At 39.7% G+C, this 25,064-nt stretch overlaps 1 protein-coding gene across 3 annotated transcripts in view; it reads right to left on the bottom strand.

Annotated features, from left to right (window-relative positions):
• Nucleotides 1–25,064, bottom strand: part of LOC120568290 (dynein heavy chain 8, axonemal-like) — a 55,018-nt gene that overhangs the window by 7,865 nt on the left and 22,089 nt on the right. For all 3 annotated transcript variants that reach the window (XM_039815692.1, XM_039815693.1, XM_039815694.1), the window contains 46 exons: nt 22,460–22,632; nt 22,214–22,340; nt 21,386–21,621; nt 20,891–20,995; nt 20,683–20,796; nt 20,534–20,596; nt 19,866–19,966; nt 19,586–19,723; nt 19,100–19,340; nt 18,790–18,989; nt 18,372–18,525; nt 18,119–18,282; nt 17,463–17,565; nt 17,000–17,104; nt 15,861–16,022; nt 13,735–13,959; nt 13,453–13,625; nt 13,173–13,351; nt 12,908–13,095; nt 12,742–12,828; nt 12,540–12,647; nt 12,323–12,457; nt 12,065–12,226; nt 11,722–11,968; nt 9,886–10,127; nt 9,639–9,779; nt 9,304–9,535; nt 9,039–9,181; nt 8,797–8,931; nt 8,587–8,709; nt 8,292–8,505; nt 8,096–8,205; nt 7,847–8,010; nt 5,589–5,781; nt 5,376–5,498; nt 5,157–5,287; nt 3,837–3,990; nt 3,458–3,622; nt 3,030–3,256; nt 2,799–2,917; nt 2,590–2,693; nt 2,000–2,176; nt 1,748–1,915; nt 1,296–1,511; nt 252–389; nt 24–151 (listed from right to left, as the gene is read on the bottom strand). In XM_039815692.1, coding sequence (XP_039671626.1) covers nt 24–151; nt 252–389; nt 1,296–1,511; nt 1,748–1,915; nt 2,000–2,176; nt 2,590–2,693; nt 2,799–2,917; nt 3,030–3,256; nt 3,458–3,622; nt 3,837–3,990; nt 5,157–5,287; nt 5,376–5,498; nt 5,589–5,781; nt 7,847–8,010; nt 8,096–8,205; nt 8,292–8,505; nt 8,587–8,709; nt 8,797–8,931; nt 9,039–9,181; nt 9,304–9,535; nt 9,639–9,779; nt 9,886–10,127; nt 11,722–11,968; nt 12,065–12,226; nt 12,323–12,457; nt 12,540–12,647; nt 12,742–12,828; nt 12,908–13,095; nt 13,173–13,351; nt 13,453–13,625; nt 13,735–13,959; nt 15,861–16,022; nt 17,000–17,104; nt 17,463–17,565; nt 18,119–18,282; nt 18,372–18,525; nt 18,790–18,989; nt 19,100–19,340; nt 19,586–19,723; nt 19,866–19,966; nt 20,534–20,596; nt 20,683–20,796; nt 20,891–20,995; nt 21,386–21,621; nt 22,214–22,340; nt 22,460–22,632 — 7,237 coding nt within the window. The remainder of the gene's footprint in view (nt 1–23; nt 152–251; nt 390–1,295; nt 1,512–1,747; nt 1,916–1,999; nt 2,177–2,589; nt 2,694–2,798; nt 2,918–3,029; nt 3,257–3,457; nt 3,623–3,836; nt 3,991–5,156; nt 5,288–5,375; nt 5,499–5,588; nt 5,782–7,846; nt 8,011–8,095; nt 8,206–8,291; nt 8,506–8,586; nt 8,710–8,796; nt 8,932–9,038; nt 9,182–9,303; nt 9,536–9,638; nt 9,780–9,885; nt 10,128–11,721; nt 11,969–12,064; nt 12,227–12,322; nt 12,458–12,539; nt 12,648–12,741; nt 12,829–12,907; nt 13,096–13,172; nt 13,352–13,452; nt 13,626–13,734; nt 13,960–15,860; nt 16,023–16,999; nt 17,105–17,462; nt 17,566–18,118; nt 18,283–18,371; nt 18,526–18,789; nt 18,990–19,099; nt 19,341–19,585; nt 19,724–19,865; nt 19,967–20,533; nt 20,597–20,682; nt 20,797–20,890; nt 20,996–21,385; nt 21,622–22,213; nt 22,341–22,459; nt 22,633–25,064) is intronic.

Below are 25,064 nucleotides of genomic sequence, written 5' to 3'. Positions count from 1 at the left end.
CCCCATTTTCTTTGTAATCCTACCTGTTGATCTGTGATTTAAATTCTTTGCTTTGCTCTATCCAGCGAATTTTCTCTCCACTAAGTCCGTCAATAAGTGCAGATGCAGCCTGCATTTTATTCCTACACATTTTAGCATCATCCAACAAGTCCTAAAAAACAAAAAAAATTAAGTGATCCACAATTTCAATCTCTGTCTTAAAGTAAATGCAATATTAAAAATATTTTTAGTTTTATAAGGTTAAAACACACCTGTTTCTCTTTCATAGCAAGATCACATTTGGCCTTGACTTTGTCAAACTCTGCTTGCTTCTCAGCCAGCTGAGCCTCAGCCCCGCCTAGCTCATTATTAGCCACTCTTAGCCGGTTTGCCTGAATGGCCAGGTTAGCCTGCAGACAAAGGACATTGAAATTCACAAAACACCAATCAAAGCAGTACTTTATCATATTATAATATTACACCACTACAATGCAGTCCCAGTTACTGTATATATGTATATGTATATGTATATATATATATATATATATATATATATATATATATATATATATATATATATATATAATATACCTAAAATGTATGTGAACACCCTTTAGCTGCTTACACACCAACCAGACGGCCGACCCTCGGCAGAAAAGCCAGTGGAAATGATCAGTCACGTCCCCGAGGTCCAAAAAACTGCCTCGGAACACACTGAGGCGACACCGACTTGAGAAACGTAATACGTAATACGCAGCAGGCGGCGCTACTCTGTATTGTTGCCCAAGAAATGAAAACCGGCAGCTGATTGGACGAACGCGTCACATGGGTTTGTTTTCTCCAGAAATTCAAAGCCAGACTGTCATGGCGGCCATTCAGAATACGAGTTCATATTGTACTAAAATAGTTTACTGAAACATGTTTCTGAAAACATTTTAAGCGAGAAATAGACCATGCAGTTGCTGAATCTGTCTTCATTTCAGCTCAACAAAGGTCAGTTTAAAAGATTTTGAGAGACTCTAGTCACCTCATTCCGCTTGCCATTTCCGGGTGAGTCCCGACTGCCCTGCCGCCGACTGAACATGTCAGGTCGGCCAAAATAAACGCCGACAGCCCCCCAGACTGATGACGGCACGGGACACACTGAACAGATTTGAGACACTGACCTCGCCAGACTGTCCAACGGCCGATAATCTCCTTGGTGTGTCAGCACCTTACAAGGCTTGCAGCAGAACATTGTGAACCCGATATTCAAGTACAATAGTCAACTATAAAATTTCTAAATGATTAGCTGCAATGATGAAGATCAACTTTACCTTGAGTGGGAGTACTTCTTTGTTGATGCCAAAGAATGTGGACATAGCCTTGGTCCATCCTAGCAAACCAGCTACATTACCACACACTTTCTTGGCATTTTCCATTGTGTAATCCTCCATATCAAAGTAAGGCTGCAGCAGTTCTACTGTTTCCCCATTAATTTTGTCCTTTTGGAACTGCTGGAGGTTTGTCAGAAAACCTGTAGCACTAATGAGCTAAAAAGTAGAGAAGTAAAATGTGACAAAAGGGAGCCATAAGTAACTTAACAATGTTGATTTTTTTATGTTATTATTATTATTATTAACAATACAAAACACATTCAGGAACTTACATACAGACAACGGTTATCTCTCTCTATGTGAAATTACAGAAAGGGCATACAATGTACAGGTTATGAGTAATTAGAGCAGAATCCCAACAACTAAAATTTAACTGAAATTATTTTAGTTACCTTCAGTGCATCTGACCATGATGGCTTAAGACACTGTCGTTCTGGATCAATAGAGACAGTGTCCAACTTCCTTTGGAATAACAGCAGGCAGGCGTCCATAATCCGCATGATCAGATGTGGAGGCTTGGCTAATTTTCTCACGGTGGCAATGTCAGCAGGCTTGATGGTCTGTAAGATTTTTTTATTATATTATGTAATGCACTAAATATAGTGTATATACACAAATATGAAAACAAATTACACAAATCTCACATTTAGTGCAGCTTTAGCCTCTTCTAAAGCTGGCTTGGCAGCCTCCAGTTTTTCCATTGCAAAAGCTTTCTCTTTCTCAATTCCATCCACAATTTTCTGGGCTCTATCCTTCACAACCTGGACCTCATTCTTTATAATGGTAGCAGCTTCAGCACTGACTGTCACCTCTGCCACCACCTATGTGAACGCAACAAGAAATGTCTTGTGTAATAAATTGTATCACATAAACACCAACAAGCTATTGACCTTTCATACAGTTTTCAAAACCTGGGGGTTAAATATTGATTCAGGAAAAGAAGCAGAAGGCTGAAGAAGATGTCGGTGGAGGATGGTGAGGGGGGGGATCAGTCTTTCCAGTCTTTCTTGATAGTGCGGCACCAATCCCAGGAGAGATGATAGTGTTTATCGTCATCAAAACTCACTTTGACCAAATAATGAACGTTCTGTTGTGCAAGTCTTTTCCCCCTCATAATCAATGTGTGTCACACTTGCTCCAACCCTGTTATGCTTGTTTTCATGCAATTTAATAAATTATGATTTTAGAAAAGTCATCATCATGTACACAGGCTGGAGCCTGTATTATAATTTACCTTGTCAGCTTTGACAGATGCTATAGCCAGCTCTTTTTCCTTGACCACAAGAACTTTGGATAGTTGAGCCACAGACTTACTTGCCTCCACCAGTTTGTTCAACCCTGGAAATGAGTAACATCTTTTAAAATCCCTGCCCTGAGTAGACCTTGCAAAGTTGTCCATACATATCTTTGTAGCGTATCATAATCTTGCCGCTGAAAACTTACCAACATTCATGCGCTCTGCTAGTGTGTTGATATAGTTGTACTTTTCAGTGTATAGTGTTTTGTAACCATTCACAAAAGAGAGGTATGACTTAGGGGTGACATGAGTTCTTCTTCGAAACCTGAAAGATGAACAGCATAAAACGTCATGTAATATATCTGGACTAAAAACATGAGAGTATCTGAATATCAATACTATCAATGTAACAGTGTAAACCTAGATGTGTGTTATACCTTTCGAAGTAGCTGTCACAGGCAATGGATACTTTGTCATGATATGTACCCATGGTGGTCACCACAGAAGCCTTGACATCAGCAGAGCAAACTATTAGAAACTCTGACAAGAAACAGTTAGATACAGCCACCAAAGCATCACTGGGCCAAGGGGTGAACCAGTCCATGGTGCAGCCAGAAATTAACCCTGGAAACTTCAGGGATCTGGAGCCAAACTTCTGCCCCACCTGTCAAAAGTGTAGATAATGTAATTCAAATAAGAATATTCACTTATACAGGGGGTAGATTAGCAAGTACATGTTTAATGCAATAGTTTAGAATTGGCATGCATTATACCAAACAAATACAGAGAAATATAAAGTAAACAAAGCATGTAAATACCTTTGGTTATTGCTTATGGGTAACGAAAATACTAAGTTTTAACCTACCGGTGAAAAGCAAAGAACTACATGCAGATTCTTTCTGGACCGGGATATGAAGTAGTCATAAAGATTGTCAAAGGTTGGTGGTACACGAGGAAACTCCTTTTTCATTACAGAGAGCAGGTTCTGGGTTATCTCTTGAATCTCATCTTTAGCAAAAAGGTTGGAGACCTGCACACATAATTTACAGTGAAGTAATCAGGATCAGTAAAGGGTTTCTTTGAGTTCGATTTTGTCTGACCCCTGTTTTTCTGTGATATGGGAATGATTATGGTTTCAATAAGAATAAACCGTAAAGTTCTCAGCTATATTGTCTAAATGTAGACTTAGCTGGTATGGGGCTTCAAAGACATCAAACGTTTTACTGTTGAAATGAAGTCCTCACCTCTCCAGAAGAAAGAACATTGTTGAGGTACTCGAGAAAGGCTTCATCTTTTACTTCATTGTCCGTAAAGATGAAGGTGATGCCTTTTCCCTGAGCCCCAGCTGTTTTATATAATAGTTTCAGGTCATCCATGAAATTACTTATGCTATATGTTCTGATGAAAAAACAAAGATAGCAGTGTAAGAAGTGTATCCTGTAAATCGTCCTGCAAGTGTGAATGCGTGAAAACCAACACAAGTGCACAATTTTGGATAGATACCAACAGGACATGGGTTCATGGGATACTTACTGTACATTCTATTGCTTTCTACAAAAAAATAAAAATAAAAGTGGTCTAGTGCTTCTTTAAACATATTCTGTTTCTAAATGGTCCCATGACATGGTCCTCTTTGGATGCTTTTATATAGACCTTAGTGGTCCCCTAATACTGTATCTGAAGTCTCTTTCCCAAAATTCAGCCTTGGTGCAGAATTACAGCCACTAGAGCCAGTCCCACAATAAGTTTTCCTTAGTATGTGTAGCCGTCTGTAGCTATTGATGAGGAGAGAGGGGGGGCAAGGTGGAGGGTGGGGGTGTGGCCTTGACCAACTGCCACTTTGCTCGTTTGAAAGCCATGATGTCTCTCTCTCTCTCTCTCATGGGCGGGCCAAATTCTCTGGGCGGGCAAAGCAGAGAAAGGGGAGGTAACCCAGGGCTTGGTTTACACCTATCGCCATTTCTAGCCACTGGGTGACCATAGGCAGGCTGGGGGAATGCATATTAATGTTAAAAAACCTCATAAAGTGACATTTTCATGCCATGGGACCTTAATGAAAATGGTCTTGCCATGAACAACAGTTTGGTCTAGTCCAAAATATCACATACAATGCAAGTACAGTGTGTATAATAGGGTTGCTACTATTGCACAATATAGGCCTTAAATGATGAATTAATTTGTTCATTGCTACTAAGTAGTAGAAAACATGATCAATTTCCAACCTTTAACATTTTATCAAATTAATTAAAAACACAAAAGTGAACAAGTGTTCGCAAACTAACATTTAACAATACATCAATTTACTTGTAAAGATTTAAGTCGATGGGAATTAGGTGATATTGTTATAGCAATGTTTTGTAGTGCATTTTAAACAGTGAGAATTCTCTTTAAAAAGTATAGACTTCTTTGTTTTTATGTAAGTTAGTTAATAATGATTTGAGAAAAGTTGCAAAACAACTAAATACAAAACTACAAAAGAGACTTTATCGAGTTTTCACCTTATCTTGTCTTCTTCCAAATTGCCATGCTGACAGAAGTTTTTTCTTTTTTTTTTCTGCTTTTACCTTGTCAATGTGATCTGGAAGATGCTGTATCCAGCTATGTATGAGGCCAGGCGAGTCAGGCTCTGTTTCCCTGATCCTCCCACTCCAACAAGCAGGGCATTACCATTGTCAGTTCGAATGATTCGGGAGATCTATACAAAGGAAAATCTAAAAAAAATCAGAATTATCTATAGCTTACCCTACAGAATATGCATCAGCTACATTGGCTTTTAGTCTGACCTTGACTAGATGAGTCATGGCATCCGTGAAGAATACGAGATCTAGGCTGTAGCCTCTTACGATCTCATTGTGCTGGGTCTGATACATCATCAGCTTTTCTGATAAGAACTCAAAATTTGGCACCTGGAAGAACGTTAGGTTGCTTAGGTTTTGGTGACCATTTTCTAAATCGATATTACAGATATCAAATAATGGTCTAAATACCAAGTATACCAGTTCATAGATTTTGGGGGCATCAAAACAGGCATTTTCATCTTCTTCTCCAGTGGGCTCGGGAGCATCTCGCAGGAAGTCCACAAAGTAGGGTTCAGGATGAAGTTCTGCGACAAGGCTGGGGTCAACATGCTCTTGAATCACACGAGACACAGCCTTCTCAAACCACTCTCGGTCCTCAGAGCAAATAAACCTAAAGCAAAACAAAGTTTCAGTTTGCATCTTTGCCATTTTGTTGTACTTTAAGGGGTGATAGAACGCAAAACCGATTTTACCTTGTCATACTTGAAAAATGACAGTTTGATGGGTAAATAAGACCTACATAGAACCTCAAAATCCCATTGACACCTCTTTCCTCTGCAAATCTCACAATTTGAAACTGCTGCTGAAAACAGGCAAATCTGAACAAAGCTAAAAGTTGACGTCAACTTCTCAATTCCTCCTCATTTGGCTCTACCTTCTATCTTTGTAACGCCCCAAAATTTACATAAGCCACTAACTGATCTGAGGTCAGTTAGTCTTCTAAATCTAGGTCGTGCAGATCTCTGCTATTCCATTACAAAATTCCCTTCTGAGACTTTTTTATGCGAGAAATCAACTATGTTAAGCTCAAATATGGGCCGTTTTATGAAAATTGATGGCTAATTGCAAATTTGGTAAGACAGTGTCGGACTTTACGAGCTCCACAATCTGCCGGGACAGGTGGCAGCTGCTCGCCGGGTTTGCTGCCTTCCCAGTCAGCCTCTCCCCCTTCACAGACCCGCTGAGCTGGAGCTCTGTCAGGATCTCACACACGAGCTGCGCAGTGTACTTAAGAAAAGAAGAAAGTTTGGAGGTTTTGCAAGGATATTGAAAATGAACCACGGTCGTAAATGCAGTGTTCCAGACTGTACCTACTGGTCCAGAGAAAAGTGTTTAGAACGAGTATATCGGACAATGGAGAGGGAGTTGTTGATCTAACGCAGCGCTGCAGAGGACAGGCTTGCAGGGGTTCACTCTCCTCTCCCCGCGCTTACTAGCTAAAAAGGTGAGTTGTGATTCTTTGGTGGTTTTTTATGTGCAAGAGTAACGTTAGAACAACACTAGTTATAATGAAAGTGTTGAAACTTTTTTATTTTGTCTCTGCTAGCCGCTGCGGCTCGCGCCTGGGCATGTCTGGGCATGTAACAGACAGTGTGTCTGTGTTTGTGTGTGCGCGCTGTGCAGCGGTGTGTGTGTGTCAGTGTGTATGTGCGCTGCGCACAGGGCAGCAGTGTGTGTGTGTGTGTGTGTCTGAAATATGAGACCTGCTGTATCGTCTCCAATGTATTGTGTGAGTGGTTCCTCAACTAGGGCTGGGCGTATCAATCTAAATATCGATAGTATCGATACCAAGATGAGTATTGTATCGGATCGATACTTTTGTTGCAGTTTCACGAGTTCATGCGAGCACAGCGTCTCTCCAATTCTGTGCGCAGTGTGCAAACAGCGCCTCTCTCTCTCTCTCTTCCCCCCCCCCCCTCCCCCTCCCTGCTCTGCCGGAGGCGGAGAGCGGAGAGTCAGAACAGTTATATTCATATTTATACATTGTGGCTTTTGTTTACTTATTTTGCACAACTGACTTTGTTACTTTACTACTGACTTTATTTTTCACAAATATCTGTGTCCAGTGTATTTATTTTGTGTTTTTTATATTGTTACATTCATATTTATACATTGTGGCTTTTGTTAACTTATTTTGCACAACTGACTTTATTTTTCACAGATAACTGTGTGTAATGGAAGGTATTTTTGGTTGAGTTGTTGACTTTGTTATATTTATATTTTGTTGTATATTTTACTGTATATTATTTCATTATTTCTATACCATTACATTGTTTTATATTGTTCTAGTTAGTAAATAAAAACATTTAGATTTGCCTGTGTTTTATCATAATCAACTAACTAATAAAAAGGTATCCGCGATACTAGCCCTGTATTTACTTGGTATCGGATCGATACCAAAATTCACAGTATCGCCCACCCCTATCCTCAACCACTCAGAGCGCAGCTCATCTAAATATTCATGAGCATACCATATTTGGAAGAAAAGCTGTTCTTCCAAATAGAGCTATTACACAGGGATGCATAAGGGCCAAAAATAAAATAGCACCTGGGCCATTTTCAGCCCAACCAATGTTAAATACCCTGTTAGGAGACCTTAAAGAACAGTGTGAAATACCCTATATGATCATTCTATCACCCCTTTAAAGATAATTTAATGTATGTAAGCACTGTACCTGTCAGCAATGACCCGCATACATTCACTCTTGAAAAGAGCCAAGAGAGTGGAGATATCATTACATTCTTCGGCCTTAATGTTTAACATTCCTTGCCAGATCCTGGACAAGTCTCTCAAATTGAAGATGTAGTGGAACTTGGCTGGTGTAGGAAGCATTTTTGCCTTCAATGAAAAATCATTAAATCATGTAATGTCTTCATTAACAAATATTATCCCTGTAATCAATTAATGTCAATTAAGTGATTACCTTTGTCCACTGCCATACAATCCTTCCAGCAGACACAAGACACTTCACCATGTCTGAAATCTCAAACTTGAATTTCCTGCATGTATGAAAATATCCACAGCCAATGACACCTACAGAGAAAACGCATGACATTTTTTTTAATTGTCTGATACACCCTACAGTAAGCAGAAAAATGTATCATTTTAGAGACAGCTACCAAAGATCTTATCAATGGAGGTGTTGGACGGCAGAGTACAGTTGAAGACTGTAAACTGTCTTTTCAGTCTTTGTGGGATGTCGTTTCTGCCACCACCAGGATGAATCATGGCAGCCAGAACTTGTACGTCCACAATAGTGGTGAAGTCTCCTGGTTTGTCTAGGTTGTACATCCCGTTCATTTCCATCATCTGGCGTACTATCTCATTAGTGATCTGGTTGGACAGTCATACAGTAGTTACTTAGACTCAACACAAATAGTCAATATATAAGAAAAAACCCTGCTATATAAATACCTGATCTCCCCATTCATTGACAATAGGCATGTTGATATCATCAATGAAGACTGTCATCCTGCGTCCCCCTGGGGGTCCATAGGTGCTGCCAATCCTTTTCTCAATGTAGCTCTCCACTGTTCGCTGTAATGAAGAAGAAAAAAGGTTTTGCAATAAAATCAATTCACAAGTGTACAAAGCCATGCATAGAGAACATGATAAATATACTACCTGAAACATGATGGGTTCTGTTGCAGATGAGAAGTTTAGGGACTTGGACAGGTCTGTTTCAGGATCATATTTTTTTGTGTAGCTTTTTATCATCACAGTCTTTGCTGTCCCTTGTTCACCAATGAGCACTACGGCCTATACAAATACAATATTCATCTTTCACAGATAAACCGTAATGCAAAAAAAGTAATTACGTTTTCTAAGTAAACATACTTCTGTTATTTTTAAAGAGACAAGATCACCTTGCGTTGTTTTGCAATAGTCTCCAGCAGGAAAGAGGTTCTTGTGTTATCAACATTTGGAACAAGAATGGAGGCGTAGTCTGGCACATGATCAGTAGGATAGACATACTCCCCCACATGGTTATTCCAATGACACCATTCACCTGAAACAGAAGGTGCCATACATATAGTTGTAGGCCCAGGATAAAACAGTCCTTCAAACACTTACTTAAAAGTCAGATAAAGATGGCAAAGAGGTGGTATTTAATGTATGAAATGAATGTACCGTTTGGGTTGACCATGTACTCAAACATTGTCTCTCCTGGCTTTGTTTGAGGCACATCAATGCCACTGCCATGAGCTCTGATGTAATGCTCCAGTTTTTCTCTATCCCCTAACTCCAAAATGGCTCCCAGGCTCCACATCAGGCAGAAGACAAAGAGGCGTTCAAGGTGTTTGTTTCCAGCCAAGCCCGCTGTCTCCTTGGTTGGGATTAGGCCCTCCAGCAGATTCACAGACTGTGGGTGGATTATATTCAGATAATTCAGTGTTTCACAAAAGAAGTTTAGAGCCATCTTCTAATTCCGTATGTCTTCAGCATTTTGTTTTTTGCATACATACCTGCATTATGTAGTTGCATTCCAAAAGTTCCATTTTGGGTTTAAGGGTTTGCTTCATATTTAAGTAAGCGTCTTCAAATATCTTGTCGTATAAATTCAAAATGCTTTCTGCCTCTTTTGCTTTGCGTTTGTTAGCCCATCCCTACAACATCAAGCCCATGTTCCACATAAGCACTTTATTGTAAAAGAAGCATTGTTTATTTTCTGCAAACATTCTCTCCTTTAATAATTTAACAAAACAACTGTACCTGGAGTATGGGTTGCCAGCTAAGAGCTGAGGAGCTCATGAAGACCATACCCACCCTGGACACAGTAGCAGGGGAAGCATTATCCATGTTGTGCACCTCAAACACCAGCTTGCAGGATGGAGACATGGTGATGCGGTCACCATTAGCCAGGGTCAGTGTTTTGTTATCATCCAGCACAGAGTTGAGGTTCTCAATCCATATGGCGTCCACAGGTCCATCCAGCACAATCCATATGAACTCCCCTGAAGTGTATACATTTCAAAGCCATCACAATCCAATCCTTAAATTCTCAAACAGCTCTTCCACATTAAAGACAGACCATAATTACAGGGGTTACATCACTTTATGGCTGCTGTTTAAGCAAAATGTTAACAGTAGAGGTCGACCGATTCATTGGTTTTGCCGATTAATCGGCGCCGATAGTTGATTGGTGGAACTATCGTTATCGGCAAAAATCCATACCAATAGTTTTTTCTGGTTGCGTCCGTTGCTGGAGCGGCTGAGAAGCATTCATTACACAGTACGCGAGAGCTGAGAAGGGTCTGCTGGCATCATGCATTACAATAGCGGCCTCTAGAGGCGAAATAAAAACTATCACTGATGCCTCGTGTTGTCTCATGTCGACATGTGTTACTGCGCGCTGCACGGAGAGCACATGCTGTGCGGAGAAGGCTGACATCAGATGCGCGTTTAAAGCATTGACAGCAAAAAGGTATGTATACAGTACATTTTGTCATATCATTATAAAGTTATTAATTTGTTGAATAGATGCTGCATTAGTAGAGAAAGAACAGCACAGTATGTTTGTTTGCTTTCGAGGCGGAGATGACGCTAAACATTAGTAGTAGGCTAACTTACCTCAAGCGGTTAAAACACTGACAAAAATAAATGCAAGTCCGACCCAAATGGATCGTCCACGATCCCAAACGGCACCTCTGATTCATATTTAGATAATTTAATAACAGTTAAAACGTAGAGACTTACTGATTGCTCCAGCTAAGAGCTAACGAATTAGCCATCACGGGGGTGTCTTTGGTGTCTTTCTAGCCTTTACAGGTGATTTTCTATCCAGCCTGGAACTTGTGCCTTTTTTCGGGGTTGTTGAGCATTAAATCCAAACGGTTACATCCAAGATTTATCCACTTGATGTCCATAATTCATCACGTTTTCGGTCATTTCTGCCGCTAACTCCGTGCTACCGACAAGGGAATCTCCCATGATGCCTTTGTTTATGTTTTCAACCAATGGGAAGGCAGGTCCGTCACACATTACGCCTTATATGGGCATCCAAGCGAGAACAGAGAGTATATAGTGGGAAAGATATCCCTCCAGGTCAGAGATTGTCTGTTACCGTTCTAAACCGTTCTACAGAGAAGAATGGCGTCACTGTTTTGAGATTTGGCATACATTTGGGCCTTTTTTGAAGAAATGTAAATAGTTTGTCTTTTATATGAATTATAATGCTCATTATGTTTATTTTTGCACTGGATGACTCAAAATATGTAGGAAAACTGTTTTAGACAACACACATGCTTGTGTAGCATTGCTGTGGGTGTATCAATTCTAAATACTATTGATCAATTAATCGGTTATCGGCAAATATGGCCCAACCTAGCTATCGGTAAAATCCACTATCGGTCGACCTCTAGTTAACAGAAGCTGCCTTCATCAGACAAAGCAACTAATCCATATTAACCTTGCTTCATGTTGTTATACTTGATGGTTCAAATAATATTTAGTTATTGATATGTGTATTTAATGTGTTTTGGGTGGTTTAAGATTTTATCAGCAATTTGTGAAATAAATTAAGAAATATTATTTTGAATGTGTACATACCTTTCTTGGCTTTAAGTGTCCTTCTCCACAGAGTGGAAAAGATCCCATCAGTCCAATCACTGGTGGCTGCATCAAGACGACCAAACATCTGTGGTGCAGTGATCGCTTTGGGGTTCATGCGCAACTCCCTGGTTGGGGCTCCACATTCACTCAAAGATCGCATGAGCAGGTTGATAACTGTGGTCTTCCCAGCTCCACTTGGGCCCAAAGTCATCAGGCCATGGCGTACTCGTGAAGACTCATAGAGCTGATAGTAACAGTAACATATCATTGACGTATAATCCAAATAATCATTTTATAACACACAAAACACAACAGAAGCTTAACTCAGGTCAAATAGTACCTGAACCAGCTTGAGGTTCCATGGTGGGTGGTTGACAATACCAGCAAGCTCAACTTGATGGGCAACCGCTGCTTGAAGTTCAACATATGTGCTCCCATCCAGTTGGATACCAGGGAATAGGTCATTGATCAGGCTAAGGAAGAGGGGCTCATCCTCATCCACCTGAAACATACAGAAAGATTCACATACACAGTATCTGCTGAAACTCCAGAATATATTATACTATCCCTGGTGGCTAACACTGAGTTCCTGTCATACCAGTTTGGAAAGATTCATGTCACGCAGCACTCTCATGACAGTGCTCGACTCTGTGTCATCAGGCCGTGCTCTTTTATTGGCCCCCAGTGTTCTTAACACAGACAGGATGTTCCTCAGGCCAAAGTCATAGTGGACCTGACGAATAGCAGAGGCTGTGCATCAGTAGGTCAATAATGATACAAAAATAATAATTGAGCACTGGCCACAAGATTCTCACCTGTTTTGTAAGTTGTTCTTCACACAGTTTATAAAGGACAAAGAACTTCTGGGCTAAAACAACATTGTCGTTGAACCCACAACTGGCTAGTTTGACTCTCATGATGATCTGCCAAAAACAACAACAATGGAGAAGTGACCGCGTGTTAAGACTAGAGCAGAAAGTAAAATATAACTTTGCAGCAAAAGTAGCCTTGACCAACCTGCCGGTCTGGTACCATCATTGACACTGTTCTGAATTGCACTTTTAGGTTTTCAGGAAGTTCCTGACGACCTGCATACCCAGGGTTCTAGACATGGAATGGTGACTCATTATTTAGCGTATATTTAGTTTTTCTTATAAGATTCCTGTGCATTTGTTTATCCTACCATAGTGATAAACAGGCCAAACTCTGGATTCAAATTAACACTGTCTCCATCAGTAAAGATGAAACTGCTTTTATGTTTCTTGCGTGCCATCAGAACAATGTAGATCTGCTGAGCAGCAACAGAAAGCACTGGCAGGTCGATTCTGTTGAACTCATCAAAGCAGCCCCATGACCCTGACTGTGCAAGGCCTGAAAAATAATACATAATGAGATAACTAAAATTGTACACCACACTGCTGGATGAATTGTTTCATTGATTGGGATACCTTTGTATATCCTGCCAAGTCCTCTAAAGTCCATCTGGTCCGAGCAGTTGAACACCACCACATACTTGCCGAGGCAGCGACCCATGTCTTTAGTCGTTTCAGTCTTCCCAGTGCCGGCTGGCCCTGCAGGGGCTCCTCCCATGCTCATGCCCAGAGCCTGGGACAGTGTGATATAACACCTGTTGATAATAATAGTTTTCCAATTCAACTTAGAAATTAAACATTATATGAAAATTCAATTCAATGATTAAGATACAAAATCAAATTCCTCTTCTCTTGCCTGTCAGTTAGAGGGGTGATGACCAGACGGTCGGTACAGCCTAGGAACTCATTCTGATAAATGAAGTCCACATTAGTAATAGACACAAGGACCTTATCCAGGTCCTCCTTGAAGTAAAATCTGCTCTGCTTCAGCCATTCAAAGTCACTGATAGATTTTATACGCTTTTTTACCTGAGGAAAAAGAAGGATATCAATCTGAACGTGATAAATAAATGACAATAACAGTCAGTTAATAATATAATAGGATCCATGACCAAGTAAGACTTTTTAAAGAACCTACTAGGTCATTAAATATATCACTCTGGTGCACATGGATTGTGACAAGCGTCTCATATTTGACTCTGTCAAATTTGCTCAGGTCACAGGTGGTTTGTTTAATAAGTGCACTGAGTAGATTTAGGAATTTCTTTTTGGTAAGCGGCATTATCTCCCTGTCATCCTCAGCATTTTGCAGTGCCTCTTCTGAATCTCTTGTCCAAAGCATCTGGATTCCCAACAAGCCCACCTAAAAAAGTAAAAGAAAAATATTGCATGAAAAGATGCAACTCCTTAAGTGAATTATCTGAATGCAACCTAAAAGTATGAGCTAAAATACTGTACATAAGTTGTATTAAAAACAAACAAAAAAACTACTGATGTCACTGCAGAGATGGGGACTCAAGTCTGAGACTCTCACTCGAGTCGCACTTAAGTCGCACAAACAGCTGACTTCAGACTTGACTCGGACTTGAGTTTCGAGACTTGTCAACAACCTGTTTTCATGCAATTATTGCTTTTTAAATCTAAATTTATTCATGTACAGTATTTCTATTTTCTTTTATTGGCGTATATACGTTGGGGAACGTATGACGAGCTGCATGTCCTCTGCCCTTTGTGATAATGTGCAATGTAACGCATGCGTTATGCCTTATGTGCGTGCACTCACATATAAAAAAATGCATTGACGATGGCGACATCAAGTCCTCCCGGAGTTGTGCCTTTTTATCATTAGTTTTGCTTTCAATAACTTCATAAACAGTGGCAGTAAGCTAACAGCTACATGCAAGGTGTATGGCACCAAGATAAATGATGCCGGATCAACAACCTCTAACTTCATCAGGCATCTCCAAACGCATCCAGATAGGTCAGTCACTTGCTAATGTGAAAGAGACGTTACATTTAGCATATATTGTCACAGGTAACAAGCTAACCATCGCAAAGTGTTGTGCTAATGCTGGGAACAGGCAAATTGTATCTTTATAGTTAGTAGTTGCTGAGGCTCAGACATCCATGGCACACAGGAGGCGGGACGCATGGATCCATCTTCCCATGAACAAATGCTGTGTCAGGTGGGCAAACTCATGATGCGTAATTGATCCTGTGGATGATTTGTATGCTAATAAGTAAACAAGGTGTAACCGGCCCACCAAACACTGGACCGTCTTGACGGTCTTAATTCTGCACATATTTCTGTTACTGTAGTCCTATTCACTATTTCATTATTTCATCCATGCGTGGCGCAGCGGATCCGTGCACACTGTCACCTGCTGTGGAGACACTATTCTCTTGATTTCCACTTCGACATTAGACATTTTTGTTGAGTGAAAGGGACGTTACATTTAGCATATATCATCACAGGTAACAAGCTAACCATCGCAACGTGTTGTGCTAATGATGGGATTGCCTGGGAACAAGAAAATTGTATCTTTATAGTTGTATCCATATGATGGGACAAACTTAGGTTAATATTTCACCAAGTCCGAGGGCTAGAGGGATGTGTTAAGTAGACCCCATAAAGTTATCCTACAACTGATTTTGATACTGTATGGATGGTAGCTACAGGACATGCTTTGAATTCATAAGATTTAACAATACAGTGTTAGAGACAGATCAGATGGCCAGAGACTTGACTTGGACTCGTGGCAAAAGACTTGAGACTTGACTTGAACTTGAGCGCTCGACTTGGACTTCCAAAAAATGACTTATGAACATTTCTGTGTCACTGTCACAACTGTAAGTTTCTGTTGTAGTTTTTCCTGTTTTATTTTGTAGTCTGTTTCTCCCTTGTCATGTTTTGTTTTACTTCCTGCCTTGTGTTTTCCCTCCTGTCTGATTGTCTGCCCTGCCCTGATGTGTTTCACCAGTTCCTGAGCCCTTGTGTCACTTGTCCCTTGTTTCAACCTTGTTACCTTATCAAGTGATTACCACGTAGTAGTTTGATCAGAATAAATTGAGAAGAAAATTAGGATTTTTCTAGGAACACCTTCAAGAGTACAGTATAAAACCTCCAACCAATTTAGACATTCTACCACAATTATACCTTGTACAAGCCTAGAGTTGACCTGATATCTAATACAAAGGAATTAGGGTGCCACTAGCATGACAACTGTCAACATAATATAAAAAAAATCACTTCCGTCTTCTGACCTGTGCTTGAAACTTGTTGAGGAAAGAGAGGAGATCAAAGTCTTCATCGTTGATCTCTAGATCTGAAGCCTTGATAACAGAGTGTAATGAAGCCTGCTGTTGTAACAACAGCTCCCCGAGCCAGAGCTCTACTGGTCCCTGTGCCATGATAGGACTGTCCAGCTGAAACCACAAATACACATTTACTATGATATACTATACTTCTGAGGAGTACAGAAAAGCAACAAAGTGCATTTACTCTAGTACAATTTTAAGGTAGTTTCCCTCCAAATTGTCTCCTACACTGCAGTTACAAATTATTTTTTGTATTAAGATTTCACAAACAAAACACAAGACACACACTGCTATATAATGCATTGTTAGATTCCCAACAATAAATAATGAAATTAAAATCAGCTCCATTTAGACCAGCTGCAAAAAAGTGCTTGACATGAAAGGAACACGCCAACTTATTGGAAATTTAGCTTATTCACCGTAACCCCCAGAGTTAGACAAGTCGATACATACCCTTCTCATCTCCGTGCGTGCTGTAAAGCTGTCTGATGGCTCCAGCGGCATCAGCCCATAACAGACAGGCAGGTGAATGGTTCCAGTAATCCTACTGCTCCCAATAAGTGACAAAATAACGCCAACATGTTCCTATTTACATGTTGCGATTTGTAGAGTCACAGCGTGTACAAAAAACAACGTAACATGAGACACAGCCATCTTCTAACCGTAAACAAACCGGGAACTATATTCTCAGGCGGAAGAATATAGTACTTGGGCGGAGTGATATGCTCGCAGCAAGCCTGTCTGAGAATATAGTTCCCGGTTTGTTTATGGATAGAAGATGGTGTCTCGTTTTGTTACGTTGTTTTTTTACAATGCTATGACTCTAAAAATCACACCATGTAAATAGGAACATGTTGGTGATCTTGTCACAATTCGAGCAGTAGGCTAGTTGGAACCAGTTACCTGCAGGATCTGTGCTGGGCTAAGCTAATGCTGGAGCCGGTCGGATAGCGTTACGCACGCATGAAGATGAGATGGTACGTATCACGTTGTGTCTTACTGATAAGTTTCATAAGTCGGCGTTCTTTAATATATACATTTCTACATTATATTTATATTCTGCAAATGCAATTAGCATTACATACCAGTAGTTTCTCTCCCTCTTGTGAACTAACAGCCACCATCTTGTCATACTCAGTTGAATGAAACTCCACTTCATTAACATTGTCAAACACTCCAAGAAGATGTGACTGAAAAAAAAAAAATTAGCCTTTCTACATTTATACTAAACAAGTTCAAGAAATCCATTAACATATGACAGATTACAATTTTAACATTTTGTTGTGTATATTCTGTCACTATGAAAGGACAATCGTAGAAATGATTGAGTGCCAGAAAGTTTGTTGTTTAAAAAGTGTAGCAGTTCATAAGCAAAGTTAGGAAATCCTTTAACCTTTTTTTCTGATATGTATTTGTACTTGGGTTACATCCTAATACTATCTTCCACTGTCTTATTTTTATACAAAGTTTTTGAGGAACTGTGATTCTTTTTTACACTTTACTTGTTATTTAAAAACTTTTTTTTATAGCGAAAATCAATGTTCTAACCTGAATTGTGTGAGAATCACTTGCTTGCCCGAGGATTTCCAAAAGGGCCGGATCAGACACAAAGAAGAACCGTGGAAAGAGGAGCCTCTTTTTCTCCAGGTACCTGTTGAGTCAGATTACATCTCCAGTTTAAGGTGAAGGTTAATATATTGTCTCCCATGGGAGAGACTGACTTGGAGAAAGGGAAATTGCTGACTCAAGACAGACATCACAATAAAACACATTAAATACACATCACCTCCCTCAACTTTAGCAAAGCATTTGCAAGGCATGAGTAACCAAATGAAATGAAAAAAAATAAATCAATAGTAATTAAGTCGGATGACGACACTTGAATGGACAATGGACAAAAACATGTGAAGAACCATCAAATACAAGTGATTCGATAAAAACAACTTTGCAGATACATTGCAATGAGGCTTTTGCAAAACAAGCACACTTCTATATGGCTTGAATCTCTCATACATTAGTGTTTTGTTTTACAGAATTTTGGCAGTAGCAATTTGTAGAAAAACTAGGGGAGGTCAACGAAATTGAAGACAATACACTAACAAGGTAGCACTATGTAGAAGAGTTTTCAGTAAAATATTTTTATCCCTACTGATCTCTATAACAAAAAGCAATAAACTACAAAAACAGCTTTACAAAAGGTTTACCCTGCGAGAGATTTTTGACAGAACTCCAACTGTTTTTGAAGATCTGGTAGGAGCTGTGCCAGAATTGGATCACCCACACAGCATTCCACCACATTTGGGAATTTTTGGGCTCGCTGCATGATCGTAATCCAGGACTTGTCAATGTTCTGAAAACGCTTTGCTTCCTACATTGGGAAAGTATTTTTGCACATTACTAAGGAAGAGCGCAACATTGTGATTTTCATAATATAAAGATACAAATTTAGAACTATACCTGTGGCAGGTCTTTGGCGATGTCACCCCCAACAAACACAGCCTCCAAATAGATCCACAGATTTTGCACAATAACCCACTGTTCAATGACATCTGTTGATGTTGAAAGCTTTGTTACCCAGTCTTGGATCTCTGCTTTATAGAAAGCACTGTACCTATAAAAAGGCAGACAAAGACACACGTTCCTTAAGACAGCACAATACAGTGTGTGGGCATCTGAAATGATACTTTGAATAAATAGAACCAAAATTGTCTGCATCAATACTTTGAAACATCTGACGGGTCACATCAGTCTAGTAGCAGTCTTTTCTTTTTATGGCCTCAATCAATTTTCTTACTTTGTGTTAAATATTAATTGTGGTCAATGTTTTAAAATTGTATTAGTTGATAATCATAAGTCAGTGTTTCCTTTGTTATACCTGTTGCTCAGCAGTGACCCCAACACCATCATACTATCCTCCAGCATGGTGAGGATCTCTACTGTATCTGTCCCTTTCAGCATCAGTTCTCCTCTATCCTTAAATGTCATCAAGCTCAGGATCTGGCCAGACCACACTTCTTTCACTTGAGACAACTTGGCCTCAATATCCTTCTCCTTCACAGATGATATGCAGATGTCCTACATATGCAAAAAGCCAAGCTTAGGAGGTTGAACAACACAATAAGATAAAATATTGTAACTAGAGTTTAGGGCAGGTTGCAACCCCAATATCCAAACTGCCAGCAAACCTCAATATCGTCCTTGTACTTCAACAGAGGTGCTTCCATGATGTTCTGCAGTGTAAAGGTATTGGATTCCACCTCAAATTGGTGCCCAGTCAGATCTGTAATCCGGTCCCAGTGTCTCCTCATCATAGACTTGTTTGCCATCATCTCAAGCAGAGGGCATGACTCACTGAAATCATCAATTGTCTTCTTCAGGTCTTGGAAGGCTTGCCAGTCCTTCAATCCTTTGGGTAGCTTTCGGCACCTAGAAATAGGAATACGTGTTAATGTATTTGTCTGAATAACTATACATACAGTTTAGATTTGAACTACCTATATTTGAAAATGTTCACCTTCTTACAGCAATTTTAGAGATAATATTGTATTAATTTGGAAAGTTTTTCATGTTGGCACATGCCTAACCAAAAGCCAAGTTGATGTTCATCATATTAAAAAAAATCACAGCACATAGCAAATTGTAGTATTGATGAGCAGAAATACTTGTATTACCTGTTCTGAAATTCCAAAAGTTCTGCATTGATCTTCTCAATATCCACATCTGTCCACAGGATGCCAAAGTACCCTCTAATCTTACTCATCACTGCATCATATAGGCCATAGAGTTTCTGTAGCAGATCAAGCTCTTTTCTAAGGTAACCACAGGAAATCATATATTTATTAGTCTAAATACATTATAAATTACCACAAAGATTAACACTATAGCTAAGTATTAAATCAAATTTCCATTGCTTTGGTAACGTAGGGTAAGCTTTGTAGAGTGGTCACACACTTTTTCTTTTGCAGACAGTCATAATCTGTAACTGGCAAGCCAAGAAGCTGCTCTCCAGAGTTATATGTCGTGAAATTTCTCCACAGCTCTTCAAATCGAGTCTAAATAAAATAAAAATATAAAAGGTCTGTATTAAATATGGAAGATAAACTTATCTGGGAGAAGATCCTGATATATTTTTGTATTTTAGTTTGCAGAAAAACAACTATTTAAAACATTCAAATACAATTAAACATTGCAAAACAAAAAGACTGTGTGTGGATATATGGATAAATGTTTGTGTTTATAAAACAAATTCACATGCATTTTTATACCCTGCTCATTTATCACCTGATACTTTTGCATTGAACTCCTTGGTTTGGGGTATTATGAGCGGATACACTGTACACTTATAAAGAGCAAGGACATGTCAACCACACAGTAAGTAAGTAAGACATTTTTTTTCTTATTGCATTTAAGTGACTTGGTCTAAACATTGAAGTCTGTATTAACGTGGATGATCTAAAGAAATTACAGTTTTTACATTTTCAACAAATCTTAAACTCAACCTGAAATGTCAGTAGTGTCAACATTCTGTATGCAGTATTGCTTTCCTACTTGTTTAAATACTTTACATGCATCCAACATTGACCAATATAGGATGTTATTAAATCCATCAACAATGTTACCTGACAGATCTGGAGCCTGCGGCTGGCTTCTTGGGGGGCGATTCCATCAGCCATAGGGCCTTCCTAAAACAGACCATGTAATTAATTTATTCATTTAAATTGATTGATTGAAAACTTACAAACAATGAGGAGACTTGCAGATTACTTACTGAATCATATTGTTTCACAAAGGTGCCAACATTATTTTGGAAAATGGCCACACACTCTAGAAGGTTTTGTTTGAACTTGGGCTGCATACGAACAAGATCTTCTTGCACTGATCTCTGCGAGTCAGGAAAAACCAAGATCACATCTGAGTTACAAAAGAACACATAAGATTCCAAAGCAAAAAAAAGGCATGAATATAATAATACTAACCGCTTTAGACTGAAGCTTTGTAAAGAAATGCCTAAGATTGTAGACCCCTTCTGCTTCTCTTGTAGTCACTTCTGCTTCATATTTAGTCAAAATTTCAAACGCTTCCTGTAAAATACGTATAACATGATCATTTGATAGTTATTTGACTACTACATAAATCAAACTGCAGGACTAACTTATCAAGGGAAATCATGTATAACTTCAAACTGATAATTTTGCATAGATCATGCAAAGCCAGCAATTTACTCAGTTCATTGTGTATTTCTTGTCCCTTACAATGCGTAACTCCAAATTGCTCTTGTCATTTTTATTTCTTTCAATAATCACACGTTTTCACCATGATTTGTTCATATTCTAAGTCTGGAAAGCTAGCCCTCAGCCTTTTTTGAAGCAGTTCTATTATTGGTCAGTACACGATCATATAAACATTGCAGGTATAGACTAGAATTAAGATACTATGTCCTTGAAAACAAATATGATATGTGATATTCACACCTCAATGGAAATCAATGTCATATCAGTTTGTATTTCAGCATCCCGAAGCTTAGACAGGGCACCCATGGCACGACGCACATCTTCCAGATTATCCACAGGATGAGATAGTTGTATGAGGTATTTATTAGTATGTATGCTGGTGTCAATCATTTTCTTTTTGTACTTCTCCTTTAGGTACTTGCACAACAGTTTCTTCCAGGCTTTGGTCTCAGCTATCAAGGCCTTCTTCAATGGCTCTGTTTACAAGAGATACAATTTACAGTGCAGAATACAGTTCTCAAACCAGGCATTACTTACAAGTGATGTCATAACCAACTAAAACATTTTGCTATAAAATGAAATGTTTCCTATGACAAATAGGATGTTGCTTCTTGGGCCAGAAGGTTTCTTGTTGGTAAAAAAAAATATGATGTGGAAGATACAACAATGTTGGTCAGTCCAGACAGAAATAACTTGACCAATGATTATATGCATTGCCATTATATTTTGTACAAATATTTGTGGTACATTCGGTTATGTTTTCCTCTCCGAGCACCACCACAAGATTAACATTTTTAGTTTTGAGTAAATGTCTCATCATTGAATGGATTGAAATGACATGTACAGGCAATCATGCTCCACGTAGCCACTGCTAACTGCAATAGTGGGAAAACTCTAAAGCTTTAGCTCCTTCCTCTGGCGGTGTGCTGTAAAGCTTTGACCATCTCTCTATTTGTGAGTGGAATTTGATCCAGCAGCACACATTAAAATATGTAGTAAAAAAAGTATTATTTATAAATAATATAAATTCATCTGGTTGCTGTCTAGAACACATTACGGCTACCTTACCTGTTGACAATTCAGTAGACCCCAAAACAATGATGGGTTTAATATCACCAACTTCTTGTTCAACTGAGTCGTAGTGCTGGATTTCAGATTTGATCTGGATCAAGGATGGATTGCTGTCCATGAATTCCTTTATGAAAGTTAAGATAAACATGACATGGTTGTTATTATTATCATTATTGGAAAACATACATGTATGTTCTCTCAAAAGTCAAAACAAGAACATGGTATGTTTCAAGGAAAACAAACCTTGACTTTGAGGTTCCTGTCCTCATCCCAGATCCCTCTGAAAGGATTAAACTGCTTCAGAACATCAGCTGCTTGTCCTCTCTGGGAGCTGACCTCATATTTAAGAATGACCAGAGCTTTTTTGATGTCCTTGTGTTCAACAACTCTGTGATAGAAATTCTCTTTTTCTCCGCCTATGAGATCATCACAAACAAATGAAAACAAAAACGATATACACAAAAATGAGTAAGTAATAAGATTAATAAAACTAATCATGTCCACACAACAAATAAAAAGGGCGTTCTTAAGAGTGGTACACAACTTAGATTGATATTGGCCATATCAGAAGACAGATTTTATTATATACTGTCAGACAAAAAGAATTCTTTCATATTATATCAACTAACAGCATATACTTGGTTTAAATTTAAGAAGATTAATTGTTATTTACTTAGGGCAAGATGGCGGCGCACACGTATGCAGTGGCTTTGCTCTCCCCCTTGTGGTTATGTTTGTCTGTTTTGTTCATCTTTATGTTGACCAGCGCCTCGACATACAACTGTCAAGATCTTTTAAGAATGGGGTAACTGTGTGAGGAATTAGATCTCACCAGTAACTTCCACAGCAACTATATTCCACCGGAGATCATCCGACCATCGGGGTCCCAGTGGATTACCATACTGGACTCACGGCGCAGGAGGCGGCGCAGAGAAAGGAGGCAGAAGTGCCGGCTGTTGAGCCAGCATTCATGCCAGGTTAAAGAAAGGTCCTCACATACCGGCGCTCTTCAGCATCTTTCTGGCGAACGCCCGATTGCTCAGCAACAAAATGGACGAACTGGAACTGATCAACACGGAACACAAAACTGTGCAAACCTGTTCGATTATGGTGATAACTGAGACTTGGCTGCATGCAGGGATCCTGGCGGAGGCTATCAGCCTAACTGGCCGCACAACGCACCAGGCCAACAGGAGCAGCGACTAAGAGCAGAGGAGGGGGATTATGCATATACTCCTATAATGAGTGGTGCACTAACTCAACCGTCACTGAGAGGCATTGTTCACCAGACTTGGAGTTCATAACATTGAAATGTCGTCCTTTTTATCTGCCACGGGAGTTCACGGTCATTATCATTATGGCTGTTTACATTCCACCAAGCGCTAATGTCAAGCTAGCACCATTGGCTGTAAATATTAATGGACAAACCATCCTGTTCGGCGAAGTGCTGCAAATGCGGAAGTGCCTTAAATCTGCATTCTATCTGAATTCCAGCAGAGGGCGACACGTGCAAAAGGAGGTCGGTTTCTGTAGAAGTCTATGAGAAAGTGACCCACTTCTCACTTGACTTATTACCTCAGTAAACATTTTCATAATGAGTTTATGGTCTCAATTGCTAGTTGAAAGTCTTCTGCAACACAGAATGATGTTCATTTTTTTTTAATTATGGTCGTGAATTAAAAAATTTAGGGCATGGCTATGATGTGATTGCCATTGAAAGTGTGCAATGTAATGTAGAGTGTAATCAGCTCCTCCCTCACTCTTCCCTCTCGTCTAAAATAGTCACATCCGCAACCAGGATGGCTGCACCCGTAACGGTAAACTCGACGACTCAATACCTCCACAAACCAATGGGTGACATCACACATGGTTGGCACCTGGCTAGCACTGAACACTCTGCTAACAACCATCTGTAAATAGCAGACCCAGCATACTAGCGGGATTTTCATCGTGGCTGGGGACTTCAACCAGGCAAATCTAAAAACGGTCCTCCCTAAATTCTACCAGCATGTTATATGTCGGACAAGAGGTCAAAACACATTGGATTATGTATATAGCAACATCAGGGATGGATACAAAGCCTCCCCCCTCCCTCACCTTGGCCAGTCTGACCACCTATCCCTGTTTCTCTCTTTTGAGTGCACCCAGTGGGATCTTTTTGCAAATCAGGATATTACAGACTACACAGCCACAGTCTGTGTAGTCTGTCATGCTCTACATACACAACTGTATCAACAATGTCACTGTCGATAGAGAGGTCAGGTGTTATCCAAACAGCAAACCATGGATGAACAGTGATGCCAAAAAACTGCTGAGGGAACGTAACTCAGCCTTCAGATCCAGCAATGAAGACATGTACAGCACGGCCAGATCCAACATCAATAGAGCCATCAAAGAGGAAAAGGGAGCCTATGGGAAAAACAGCAGCAACTCCTTAGCTGAGGAGCTCAACCACTTTTTCGCCCGCTTTGAGTTGACTGAAGTGGAGCCTGCATCTGCACTCAGAGCGAACACCAACGACCTGGCACCCACTGTGAGCACAGAGGATGTCAGGAGTGTACTCCGCAGTGTCAACCCCAGGAAAGCTGCTGGCCCAGATGGCATCCCAGGAAGAGTGCTGCGGGACAGTGCAGATTAGCTGGCGGAGGTATTACGTGTAGGGCTGCAGCTATCGATTATTTTAGTAATCGAATATTCTACAGATTATTCCATCGATTAATCGAGTAATCGGATAAGAAATACTTAGTAAGAAATACTTAGTAAACAGCAATAGTAAATATTTATTATTGCTGTTTACTAAAAAAAAGGAAACCTGTCGCTTGTTATATAAAAAAGACAGGTTTCCTTT

The sequence above is a fragment of the Perca fluviatilis genome, chromosome 11, assembly GCF_010015445.1.
Source record: "Perca fluviatilis chromosome 11, GENO_Pfluv_1.0, whole genome shotgun sequence".
NCBI classification, from domain to species: Eukaryota; Metazoa; Chordata; class Actinopteri; order Perciformes; family Percidae; genus Perca; species Perca fluviatilis.
The sequence above is the reverse complement of the archived record's forward strand: the minus strand, read 5'-3'. Positions and strand labels throughout refer to the sequence as shown.